At 37.1% G+C, this 13,896-nt stretch overlaps 1 protein-coding gene across 4 annotated transcripts in view; it reads right to left on the bottom strand.

Moving 5' to 3' along the window:
- Nucleotides 1-13,896, bottom strand: part of CUL4A (cullin 4A) — a 34,880-nt gene that overhangs the window by 6,661 nt on the left and 14,323 nt on the right. For 2 of the 4 annotated variants that reach the window (XM_039714086.1, XM_039714087.1), the window contains 8 exons: nucleotides 12,649-12,716; nucleotides 9,407-9,525; nucleotides 6,775-6,967; nucleotides 5,258-5,362; nucleotides 3,461-3,571; nucleotides 2,979-3,064; nucleotides 1,891-1,998; nucleotides 608-721 (listed from right to left, as the gene is read on the bottom strand). In XM_039714086.1, coding sequence (XP_039570020.1) covers nucleotides 608-721; nucleotides 1,891-1,998; nucleotides 2,979-3,064; nucleotides 3,461-3,571; nucleotides 5,258-5,362; nucleotides 6,775-6,967; nucleotides 9,407-9,525; nucleotides 12,649-12,716 — 904 coding nt within the window. Of the gene's footprint in view, nucleotides 1-606; nucleotides 722-1,890; nucleotides 1,999-2,978; nucleotides 3,065-3,460; nucleotides 3,572-5,257; nucleotides 5,363-6,774; nucleotides 6,982-9,406; nucleotides 9,526-12,648; nucleotides 12,717-13,896 lie in introns of those variants that run through there. The other 2 variants (XR_005628045.1, XR_005628046.1) reach the window with 2 other exon arrangements.

Here is a 13,896-nt window from a genome sequence, read left to right as displayed (position 1 = left end):
AAATTAATATTTACAACGAGTTAGTAGAAGAATTCAAGGGTTTTTCTGTCTTTGCTGTGGCTCCATGAAGCTGCCTATTACAAGGCAAGATACTGCATGAGATAAAACAAAACCACATGAACAAACAGTGCAGCTATTTAACAGTTAAATAATTCAACAAGCATTTAAATTTTAACCACAGCCATCACATGACTAACACCCTTCAGTTTCTTTATGTATGTGAAACATACCAAAAGCATCACCAGGATTTCTACAATCAAAACAATTTGAAATTACAGATAAAAAATGCTGTGTTTTTTCTTGTTTTAATTTCTTGCTTTATTACAACCTGATTTATTTGAATTAGCAACAATTCCTGTCAAATTAATATTACCAAAAGGCATCATATTGTTGTCTTGTTAGCTTTCAGTTTATAATAAAAAGCCTACTTTCTGTACAAAATAACAGTACTGAATTGTGATTGTTCCTCCACAAAAATGTTACTACCTTTATAAAGAAAATGCAACATGCATTTTATATTTATTATTTAATCTAATGCATTATTAGATTCCAAATAATTGACTTGAATTTTAACCTAACAGGCAAGGCATTATCCAAGCAAACTCACTTCCTTAAATTCTGCCTTTAGGACAGCATGTCCTAAAGTGGTCTGCCACTGAAGTTTTCGACCACTGTGTTTTCCCAGGTAAAAGGTTTTAAATACTTCTTGAAGCTTTATCATCTGTTAAGAAAAGAAGAAACATGAAAATTTTATCTTGCAGTTAATACCAAATGATTTCACATTGTAATTTCTTTATTCTCCTCAACCAAGTTTCAAAATAGGTTCTTTTGTGGGAAAAACAGAACCCAAAGAGCAAAATTTTGCTCTCAAGTACTACTATGCATATAAGGAAGCCTCAATTCAAAAATAACTGAGTTTTCCTTGGGTTTTTAATTTGCTTGTTTTGAATAAAAGTAAAATAAACTCCCTGTATAGGGTTTTAAACCTCAAGAGAGATACTGGTTTTGTCCCAGACTTTGAATCTGACCTAGAAGTCATGGGACAAAAAGCTTCCATCTCACAGCTTTACACTGGCTAGTACCATCTACTCCTAACTTCTTCCTGCAATCCAAGGATGGAATGGAACTCCAGTCCAGTGCCACTACTTTATGCCCTCTTACTTCCAAGTAAGGGGGTTCTACTCTTCCATTTTCATGGTGTGTTGCTCAGGTTGGATCCTTCAGAAGTAGTCTGCCACAGAGGAGAAGACACCTCAGGAACAAGAGTACAAGAGCTTCCATATCTATCAAACTGAGTGGGAACCCCATGACCACTTCTGGCCTCTGAAGTGCTTCCCACACCTCCAATCAAACAAGGCATTGTAGGAAATAGGGACTCCAAATACACATTTCAACCAAATTGCTACTGAAAGGAGCTTCACAAGAATCTCTCAACTTGGAAACGAATCATTTTTCAAGCAAATACTATTTAAATGCAGGGACTAGTTTTGTGTATTGCAGGGAACAGACGAAGGATCTTTGAAAAAAGGAACTTGCAAAACCACAACTATTGACTAGTTCAAAGTGCCTAACCAATGTAGTTAAAGATTGACTAAATTAAGGTGAACTGACCATTGCAAACTTTTAAGTAACTGACTGCAATGCTAAGTAAAGCAATGATATTATTATTATTATACAGGTAAAAAAACCCCAAACACACTGAGCGAAATAATCATCTGAAGAAAGTGAACTTTATCCACTATGTTCTATTTTTTGCAATTCTGGAATCCTTAAAATTACATAAACCCCTTAGATATCTAGCAGAAAAACTTTAAATGAAGGGCATTAATGTACTCTGTGATAATGATTTAATTTGGTAAAGTGTATTTAGAAGCAGATTCAAACACAAACCTCTGAATTTAAGTGGACTTCCATAGGTGTGTAAGTTGGCCAATATCCCATAGTCAATATATTTACTGTCAGGTCTATATTTCCTGGGTCACTTTGGTTCTGCATATACTAAAATACAAGAGACAAAAGTTATTCAAGTATACTTACTATCTGCATACTAAATTAGAAAATGTATATACTTAAGTTAGAAATTTAGGACTAGTGTAACAATTAAAAATTCTTAAGGCCACAACCTTGGTTAGACATGCTCTACCAGCATTTTGAGTAACTACCTAATGACCACTTCCCCAACGTCAAAACACAGCAAGCAGTTGGAACTACAAAAAGATCAACATGCCTTGAAATATTCTAGACCTCTGTCTATACAGGGTGCTAAGGTCAAAGAAGCTTTAATCACATGCAAATAAAGCCAAAGAAAAGAAGCCAAGGCAAGGACTGCAAGATCAAAAGGATCCCCTTGGACTTCTACATCTGCTAGACAAAACTTTTTCATATAATTGGAGTAGAGCATTAGTCAAGCCAGACTGCAAAATCTGGGACAGAAGAGTCACTACAGTATTTTATCACAGGTGTTGTCCTGGATCGGATCTCTAACCCAACATCCTGACTTCAGTAAGGTCCCAAAACAAGTACCCAGAGAGAAATGCAACAACAGGGTGAGCATGTACAGTAATTCCTGCAAGCATCAGGAACAAGCTGGAAACTCTGGAGCTTAGACATGCATAGTTTCTGTGCACTTGGCAATCTTCAGGGAGTTTCTCTGGTGTGGTCCATTCACAAAAAATTCATCAGAGCAGCACCAGTTCACAGAATGAGGGGATACATAATTCCAAGGATGTCAGTCAACTAAATTATTATGTGGTATTTAGACTAATTTACTTTAAAAGGAACCAAATAAAATTTTAAAATTATTGTATACAATAAATAAATTCTGTTGTATAAACAGAACAGTAAGTAGACACTATTTTTATGACTAGGACCTGCTTAAAATCTGTTTTGTTTAATTTCAGCTTAATCCAAAGGACAGGACCATTAAAAGCCTCCCCATGACTGTGGGAAATTTAGTATACAAACAAAAGCTAATGTACCTGCTTGAACTGTACCATGACATCTTTGGACAGTTCCATGTCCTTGAACATGCCCTCCAGTTTGCTGGTAAAAGCAGCGCCACATTCTGTCACACACAAAAAAGTCAAAGATCCCACAATTACAGAGAAGCACAGAACAAGTGATAAACATTTAACCTGAGACAGCGGAGTCTCACACATTTACCAGGTTACAGAACACCCTCAAATAGGTACCTTTTCAGGATTTTGCTCCTTTGTAGGTACATTAAATAAACCAGTCTCATACCTAAGAAGTCAGCCTTATAATTCTTGCTAAGCATAATGAAAGGTCTGAGATAGATATACATATACACACACTACATCCTCCCTTACTATTTAAATTAAGAGCTAAACAGCTATTACTTAAAATTTGGCTTGTCACTTCTTAAAAGCATGAGAAAATAGGGATTCCAAATTTGCATGCCAAAAAGTAATACAAATTTAACACATCTGAAGACACCTACCATGTTTAAGCTTTGACAACATGGACTTCTCAGCATCTACTGATGCACTTTTTCCAACCAGCAGCCTTTTGGCTAAGTCTTTCTTATAAAATGCCTCAAACACATCTTTCCCTGTAATAAAATTGAAACAAAAAAATAAAATGAAGTGAAATGATACATTCTATCCGCATCACTGCCCTTCAGGTTTGTGACACAAGCCTTTCTCATGAAAAGCTGATTAGCAGAACAATATTCACTATGTAGCAATGAAGAAAAACATGTAGACATTTTGTTCTTTTTAAATTTTACTATTTTTTAACATATTTTGCAAAATGTTTACTTATTTTTTTTTATTCTGCTCCAGGACCTTGAGCTGCCTTGTATTTCCCATTGGATCAGCTACAAAACACACAAAATTACTCTGGGGTCCAGAAAATATTCTCCTTCCACTAGTCTGATTTATTAAAAGAAAAAAGGGAGGAGCGAGGTTTTCTATGTGTTAAAGAATATATTTTAAAAGCCTAAGGGAATGAAAATTTAACAGAAGTCTTCTCATATGGTTTGCCAATAGCCTTTTGAAATGAAAGAGTCAAATAGATATCCACAAATTTTCACACCTTAAACCCAAACTTCTCCCATATGACAGTGAAAGATGTTTGCCTTTTAAGAGGAACAAATTTACTGTAACCCAAGGCACTACTTGTGCTGCCGACAGTAGCCTCTTGTAATTCCTTGTGAACACCTTCCAATTTGGGCTTCTTATGATATTCTTCTTCCCTCCCCATCCTGTCCTGATGAAGTTTCATGAACCAGCTGCATCAAGACATTATCAAAAAGGCCAATGCCCAGAAACTACCTACTACTTATTATCTGCTCTTGAAAGAGCTCTTATGTACTAGACAGCTCAAAATAAAATCTATGCTTTTAGCTCAGTACTACAAAAACTATGAAGAGAAAGAGTGGTGAAAGTTTCAGATTAAGAAAAATTATTCTCTTAGGTTGACAAGCTGCCAGTACAACTGTTTTCATTCACCATCTCCATCTGACAAAAATGCTGCAATTATGATTCAATTATGCAAATGATTCTATTTTATGACTTGACTGCTTTCCCATCATATTGTACTTGTTTGGGATTTTTATGAGGAGAAAACCCCATAAATCTCAGACAACCTAATACTGAACTGGGTAATTCCTGCTATTGTGCCCCAGCCCAGGATACACATTCCACTTCCCTCACAGCAGTGACAATGCATCTATATTGGTTAGACCACTGGTTTTTATGATAGCCAATCTAGAAAAAAAAATCCTAACACATTCAAGAGTTTTGCTCAGACAGTGACATACATGAAGGAAATGCATTTCAAAGGCAGTGAAACTCAGCAATAACACTTTTTCCTGTCATTTTGAGCCCTCCTCTGCATTCCTTCTCAGCCATGATGAGAAAAGAGAAGTCAAGAAAAGTCGCTGGGTTTTTATGCTTTGTACCTATAACTTACATAAGTGAACAGGAAAGTCTGTACTGTCATTAGAGAAGTTGTGGCTACAGCCATGGTTAATTTATGTTAAACTTCCAGCAACACCTCTAACTCTCAGGTCTCCACTTACAAGACTCTGGAAGGTCTAACTTGCCATCTCCACAGAACTATTTGTCCTCCCCTGTATATTTATTGTGCTCCTTCAAGAGTAAGGCAACCTGAATTAAAGACCGAGTTGAACAGAAATTCATGCTGAAAAGGATTTGCATTCAGAGGAAAGCAGCCCTGATAATAGCAAAGGGAACAGTTTTAATTACATCGACAGTGAACTGCTATTGCTTACCATGAATGAATCTAAATATGATCATTATTTTGTCAAGGATTCTTTCCAGCTCTTCATCTGTTGCTTCTTTATTACCAGCTCTTAACTTGGAATCCACATATTTTGCTACAAATAAATAAATTAGGTAACAGCTTAAAAAACAGATCTGAAATAACCAACTTAAGCATCTCCTGCTTGAAATATTACTATGTGTTAAGTACGACTATATGTTAAAACACAGGATAAGCACTACATTTTCTATTTTCCTTTTTCCCATCCCTATGCTCAGTAGAATGACAGAGCCCTACTGTATTACTGGAATATTACTGGAGCCCTAGTATATATAATGGAAAACTATTGCAAAAAGGAATATTCCAAGGCAAAAAATGAATACAGGATAATAATTAAAATTAATACATTAGAAGTTCCCACATTTTGTGTCATACAAGCACATTACTTGTTGAAAGACAATGTTTTGGAAGCGTACAATGTATATGAATGTATTTTATGAGAAACAGAAACAAACAACATAAAGAAGATTAGATTTTTATAGATCTTTACCATGTCCCTCATGCTCCTTGGTAGGAGCATATTAACATTTTAACACAATGTTAGAAGCAATGCTTTCCAGTTAGTAGTTTCAGAATGCCAGAAGTAAGGCTAAGCCTTGAATTTAGCTAAGTATTTATTAAGCCACGTTAGTATCCTTATACAACCTTCTGTGTAAGAAGAAAACCTTTGTGGGAGCTGGAACACCATGATCCACAAATGACAACAGCCCATATCATGGCTTTAACCTGTATCACTATCTTGTGCAATCTGTCCTACATAAAGCTGATTTTAGAAGGAAGACACAAAATCAGCCAAATAAAGGCAAAACAAAGTACAGAGGAAAAACAAACAACCAAGGAGCAGGATCCTCTCCTGGTGTAACATGCCACAGCTCCAGTTTTTCAGCAGGCAAAACCGTCAGGACAGCTTTTGTCCAATCAGGGATAAACTAAACAATATTTTTAATGTATTTGTTATTATCTTTCCCCTTAATAAGCACAAATTCTCCTGTCAAGGTAGTGGGTTTTTTCCCTCTATTAAAACTCCTTTTATCTGTAGGCTTTAAAACTGCTATCCCAACTTCAGCCTTCAAGGCAGATGGATGGGCTGTACTTACTCCTTTCTGAGAGATCCACAACATCCCCAGAGCTCCTCTACTACCACAACTAAAGCCAGTTCCCCTTTACTTGCCACAGCTGCTCTTCCCCCTGACCAGTTACTCCCGTGGCAGCCCCAGTGAGCAGGTGTTAGCACCAGGCCAAGCAGCAGAGTGCAGGGACAGGAGGTGACATGCCCCACCAGGCCCCCCTGACAGCATACCCAAGCTCTGGGGCCCGCCACACGCCTGGGTTAACATCTGCCTCGTGTCCCAAAACCACTCTGCTAAAGCACAGTGTGACTGCACCACCATTGCACTAGCACACTCAGCAGCATTATCATGCTTTCTACAGACTTTTGAAATATTTTACAGAAAAATATTTGTGTACCTATCAATTCTGCAGGCTTATTTGGTCTCTTGTTGATAAATGTTTCAAAGGACTCCTTCATCAAGTTTATAAATTTTTCATTTTTCTGAAAGCACACTTCTATGATATGGTCCACTTTATCCTTAAAATCTAGTAGCTCTTGCACCATATCCTTGTCTTTTTCAGGATTAACCACTATTGTTGTCCCAAAGTTCTGTAAAACAAACACTTTTGATAGTAAAATACTTTAGAGTGCTACCTATCTCCCCCAACAGACACATTTACCCTTATAAAAATTACCATTAGAAAAAGGAATTTTTTTACAGAACTACTTATGACTTCAGGTTTAAAAAAATGAGATGCATTGAAATCTAAAATAAAAACTAGACACACATTAATGGATTTCAAACATTAGTGCTTGATTGAAGTATTATTTACATTTAAGACAAAAGTAAAAAAAATATACAGCAGACATGACCATGATGTGCAAGTTCACAGTGAGATACAGAACTATGATTCATGTAAAATAAATTAAATGGAAACTGCCTCAGAAATGTCAAGTATAAAGGAAAACTTAGCACTATTTTTATTAAACCCACTACAGAGTTTAACTGATTAAACAGGTAGCAAAAATTTAACTGCTGCTCAGCCCTCAAAGATTTCTTTTTCATCAAGTACTCTACACCAAAATGATCCTCGCTGACTTGCAGGGAAACAAAACTTTCTCATGCACAAGAAGCAGCCACAGACCTGACTTTCTCTTCCTGTTCCCACATTTATTATCTCAGAAACAGAACACCATTTGTCTAATGGATGTCTAAAATACCCTGTGAAGGAGGATTTTCACCTCTGGACAATTAACATTTGCTTAATCAGTGCCCTGGACAGAATGATCAGTTTTCTGAGGTGTGAAAGAGGACACAGCACAAGCAAAAGAGTAATCAATGTGTATATTTTTGCCAACTGATGTATGTTAGCCAACAACAGTAAAAGAGATGGGGGAAGTCCCTCTCCAGCCTCAGAATTTCCATTGCATTATCGAATTTAGCCACTGTCATCTTTCATGGAGATCTCGCTCAAGTACCATTTCAGAGTAAAGCTGAACACAAGGCTCCCAAGGTCCTTAGAATCAACATGTGTATCACAGAATCACAGAACAGTTTGGGCTGGAAGAGACCTCTGATGGTCACCTAGTCCATCAGATCTTCCACTTGTCACAATTTCCCCTTCATCAGCATTTGGGCATCTCACAGTCTCTATAAGGTACATTCACAAATTGCAAGGCTTTCCCCCCATTCTGAAACAGCAAACCTAGATGCAAAAAGCCAAATGGCACCTCTGAATTCATAAAGGGTGACTACAGTGAACACAGACCCTTACCACAGTAAATTGGCTCACAAGACAAACATTACAAGTTCTTGAAGCCTCTCTTCACTGTCGCACAATGTTTGGAATGAGATTTACTGACATTACAGAAAAGGTTTTCTAGGCTTTTGGTACCTAGGCTCTAGGTACACAACCATCTTAAAGCTGTAAGAGGCCTGATTCTGTGAAACACAGGGTATGATAATCCAATTTAACAACTTGCTGTTGTGAGAGATTCCTTTCCTTGTTTTCTACCCATCTTGAACTCCTACTTCTTTCCTTGGACCAGCACATAGACTTGTCTGTGAGTCTCTTTAGCTCTCTGAACCTGGGATTAAACTGACCTTGCCCAGGTATTGTGATAAAACAGACAACAGGAGAGCCTATGGAGTGGCAGGCAGCACTAGGATTAAGTGATGAGCATGACCTGGGAGAAAGGCAGAAGGAGGATCTCCTCAGCCACCTCACCACCATTCAATTGGGCAACACCCTAAGGAGTAAACTCCTTCTCCATTCTGGGGGCAGAGGGTAGTCATGTTCCACTCCCATGAGCTGCAGCACTGGTGGATCATGCTGAACTCCACTCCAGACACAGGCATGCAGAAAAGACACCTCTGGAATCAACTGATCTTGTGCACTTAATCCTGAAGGTTGATGAACACATAGGCAATTCAGGGCAGAGCCCTGACATCAGGAATTATCAACTTCAGGGAGAAAAATCTGTGACTCTTTCCTGCCTTCACCTTGCAAGAGCACTAGAGGGCAAGCTCCATGGGACAGCATACTATATGGATATTATGCCTAACAAACCAACCCAAAACATCTAAATATGACTGATGAATTCTTTTCAATAGGAGCATTCCCTTCCCAACAGCTTTAAAACCCATCAGCATTGCTGTAGGTTGGCTACAAGTAGCCCTGCCTAAGCTGCAGAAGAGTAACAGGTTTTGCAGATATGTAAACATTTAAGTGTATTTGCAGCAAAACAACACATAGTACAGTACAGAATGGTCTAAACACATGTGCATGTGGTTCTATCTAAAAGTAATGCCATCCTGTATAATGTTCAAACCTATAAGGAAAGCAATTTCCAAGCAGAAATTTAAAACCAAAGCAGGTGTTGCTGTTTCTTATCATGGGATTGTTGCTGAGGCAGAAGCATTAACATCCCTCCCCATATTTCCTTAAAACAAAAGTTTGGTGATACACCTATATATTATTCTTGGCTTTGACAGAAGAAATTTGTAACAGCATAAATTTTCACATTAGTAATAGATCTTTGAAATACCTTGATGTATTCACTCCAATGCTGCAAAAGGATCTGCTGCCCACCTTTTACCCGGCTGAACAGCTGGTATGTCTGGGTCAAATCTGATATTCTATTTTCATCAAGCAGACTATCAAGTCCTAAAAAATTAAATTAGAAAAAAAAAGGGAATTTGAATACAGTTACATAAATACAGTTACAAATATATTAGAGAATATACTAGTAATTCAACTGAAATACTTTCCCAACAAGGTGATGATCGTGCGCCTTTTGCAGAATGGTTATGAAGAGAGCTTCATAACCTTCAAGGGTATAGTTTTATCAAGAACCACTAAAGAAAATAGAAAGCTAAGTAAACCACCCTAAAATTAATGTAATGATAAATACTTCACAAGATTTTTGTCCTGTGGAGCATGGTGAGCCATGTTTTTAGATTAAGAATGTGCTGGGAACAATCTACACTCCTACCAATGGAATAACACAAGATTACAAATTCCTTTCAAGCAACTTTTGCTTTGCTGATTCACCCTACATGAGGTTAAGCTTTGGGCTAACAAATGGAGAAGTGAAGGCCAAAGAAGGTAACAAGCAAGTAACTTCATACACATTTTTCCATCTGAGAGCATGGCAAATGTAGTCCCAGTGTAATCAGAAGTACTTTGCTGCCAGTTACAGAGGCTTTTGTAATACCAGAGCATAGCATCAAAGACTTATGACATTTTTTTAAAAAGCAAAAATCTTGATTTTACACAGGTTGACAATTCACACCATCACTGTAGCTGACACTGTACAACTGTCCTACTTTATCATATTATTTCATGAATGCTAATTTTTAAATTACATTAAAAATTGATTTGCAAATCACTACCAAATTATCCCATACTCTACTATATTCTTCAGCTTAAAAATACTTTCACTGTATATTTTAACTTGCATACATGTTCAGAAAGGCAAGCAATGTTCAAGAATGATGCCAGGTAAACTTTTGTCTGCTGTTTTGAGATTTCCTATACTTCTGAGATATCAGAAGAATAGACATACTTTAAATGTAAGACAACAGAATACACATAGTCCTGAACACAGGGTTTTAGTGCTCTTTTTTCATTGAACATGGAATTAAAATCCTGTAAACCAAAGAGTCATAAAAAGGCTTGGATTGGAAGATCATCTTGTTATAATTCCCAGCTGCTGGCAGGGACACATTCCACCAGACCAGGTTGCTCATATCTCCTCCCAACCTGGCCAGGGATGGGGCATCCACAGCTTCTGTGGACAACATATTCCAGTGACTCACCACCCTCATAGCAGAGAATTTCTTCCTAACATCTCATCTTGGATCTCTCATCTTTTAGTTAAAACCATTCCCCCCTGACCTATCACTACCTGCCCCCTCTTTTTTATAAGTCCTCTTTAAGAACTGGAAGGTCACTGTGAGGTCTCCTGGGAGCCTTCTCTTTTCCATGCTGAATAACCCCAGCTGTCTTAATTAAGAAAAGCCCATCCCATTACCTCCTATTCAGTTAAAGACACCAGAACATTATCTGCTTTATTTTAACCTAGATCACAAAATACAGCCTTCCCTTTTTCTCCAATATGAGCTGTGTGACTGAAAAAAAATATTTAGTCACACATTTGACAAACGAAAAGGACATGCAGTAAAGTCCTTTGATAAAAGGTTTCACAGAGCTTCCAGAAAGCACTGCCATAGCCTTGGGAATATCTACTGTACTCCCAAAAAAACCCCTCACCACTAGGTCTGACCCCAAATATCTAGTCAACAGCAGTTATACTAATATAAGGAAAAAAGGCTTCTTATACAGACCCTGCAATTTTTAAGTTTTTTTCTCCTGTATCAAACTGACTACTTCACATTCCTTGACTTAATGAAGAAAACAAAAAGGCAGCATCTTCTTCTACTTGAACAGGGTACTAGGATGCCATAAGCAAATTAAAACGTGTCCTAGATCAAACAAATACAGAAAACTAAGAAAGTCAAGTGTTGATAGAAGCTTTTAAAATTACTTTTTCCAGTAGAGACATAGAATGCAAAACCTGCTCCAACAATACTGGAGTCCTGAAGCACAGTAACCAGAGAGCTAGAAAAATGTAAAAATCTCTCTGTATTGACATGGATGACTCACACACATTGCAAACCAGTAAAAAGTTCAGTTTAAAACAAGACCACATACTTCCTGTTTAAGCCACTTGATAAACAAGCATATCACTGGAAAAGTTACTTAATCACACTTGAATTAAAGAGCAAGCAAAATTGACAAATATCAGCACAATATAATTATTCTTACCTTCTGTTTGTAAGTTTAAAAATAGCTAAGATTAAGTGACCAAGCTTATTTCTATAAATGTATTGAAACCAGTGAAACAAGCTATTCCCAGTGTAGTTGAGATAAGACTGAGCATAAGTCTTCTTTAAAAGGAAGAAAAATACATAGAAAGGGTATGTATAACATGAAAGAGTTAAACATGGGTGTGAGGGAGCTTGAAGATACCAGACTACCAGAGACATCTGGTTTGCAACATAAAAACTACAGATGTAAGGACAATTTGTTAGAAGATCTAAAACATAAAATACAGCTACTGCAAGAGAAGGAAAAGATCATTAAAAGATCAGGGAATACTGAAGAAATCCAGAAATTCAGTGAAAAAGGAGAGATTAAAATTTAAAAGGAACAAATGGCAATTTGAACACACTAATGTATGAAAAAGGACCTCCTAAGAAGGCTGCAGTTCTTATCTGAAATTGCCAGACAAAAGGTAAGGTACAGACAAAGGCATAGGAAAGCTCATGGCCTCGAATGCTGCCAGTTCCAGTAACCCACAATTCTTAAACTACACAATCACCAGAATATGTGAAACTATTGCACTTCAGCTCTGTGATTATCACATAACAGAAGCTACAACAGTAACTGCAGCTCTCATTTGGAAGTTTATGTAATTCTAGGAAAGAAGCAGTTCCAAAGGTTTAATTCCTAAGCCCACTGTGCAAGTTAAAGGAGATTTAGAGGCTTAGCAGCCTTTACAAATATGGAATTAGATTTTAGACATTTCTTTCCAAATATACCATTTACTTGTCACTGTGAGGGTAACAATCACAGGACTGGCTTTCTGTGTCTGTGGAAGTTTTTCCCATGACTAATATACCTCCTAAAGTAAAAGCTATGGAATTTACAGCTATCGCGTATGATGATAATTCATATAATAATAACTTCATTGCTAATTACAGATTGCAATTATTAAAAAAATACCTTTTTGCAAAATAGCTGCTAAGTGTTCTCCTAGTAGCTGCTTCTCCACACAAGCAATCAATGGTTTCCTGAATAATACAAGAAAAAAATATTAGAAGCATTAGAGTATAAAGGAATTGCCTTCTGTCAAAGAGTATTTGTGCATAACTTGCACAAATAATAATATAATACAAAAAACACCAACAATTTTCTACTTAGAGGTTACAAATTAAGACAAAAATCATCACATGATATGAGACAACAATAAACTGTGTATGTAATTTAAAAATAAAGAATTTATAAAAGGAAATTCCTTACAAAGTAGAAGTGAGAAGTTTACATTGCAAAAGACAATACAAAAGCATAACTGGAAACAAGTCACTGAATTCTGGAAACAAACAAGCAAGCAAATCAAAAACCTCCAAAGGTTTGAACTTCAAAACAAAACAATACATAGTTATGTTAAAAATTCAGCTAATTGTAAAATTTTCAGCTAATTGTATTACATATGCACACAAGCATAAATTGAGCAAGAGGCAGAAGACAGAAATTTGCAAAAACTTTTAAATTTGCCTTTGAATATCCCCTACTTTTTACATTTGTACATTAATTTTAGACAGGACAGAAAAATGGGAAGTTTTCCCTAACATCTTTCATCACCTAAAAGAAAATAAATGACTGAAGTGCAAAGGCCCTTCCTTAATTAATTCCAATATTTAAACTTCTACCCTGCTTACAATGGAACAACATAAGATCAACCACTTCTTTATGAGTTAAGCATTATAAAACTGGTTCTCAGAACCTTAATTGGGATTTCCTGGAAGAGAGGTGCTCAACTTGGAGTGATGGCAGCCTTTCCTAGGAGGATGCACTTTTGCTGAAACACAAGTGTGCCTTTGCTAACACACTCTTTCTTGAAACAGCCCATCAGTGACATGCCTGACCTTCCCTACAACACACCAGTTTAGGTCCTTCATTTGGAAAGGGTCAGAGAAGGAAGCAGGGATGATCAAAACATGCAGCAGCAGCTACAAGAGAGACAGCTGCAATTGTCTAGACTCTTCTTTCTGGGAAGGAGATGACTTAGGGATACCATTAGCAGGCAGGAAAGGGGTGAAAGGAACTGACTGATCACTTTTCAATGCATGAACTGGGGTCATCAGAGATGGTACTGGGTACCAGGCTTAAAAGGAGGCACTTCATCACCTGTGGAACTGTGGCTTTTGCCAAAGCCTGGCACAGACAGAAAAGCTGATGTGAATCCCTAGA

Source organism: Passer montanus, unplaced genomic scaffold (genome assembly GCF_014805655.1).
Source record: "Passer montanus isolate IOZ18808 unplaced genomic scaffold, ASM1480565v1 scaffold3, whole genome shotgun sequence".
In the NCBI taxonomy this organism is placed as follows: Eukaryota; Metazoa; Chordata; class Aves; order Passeriformes; family Passeridae; genus Passer; species Passer montanus.
This window is presented reverse-complemented; position numbering and strand designations above follow the sequence as displayed.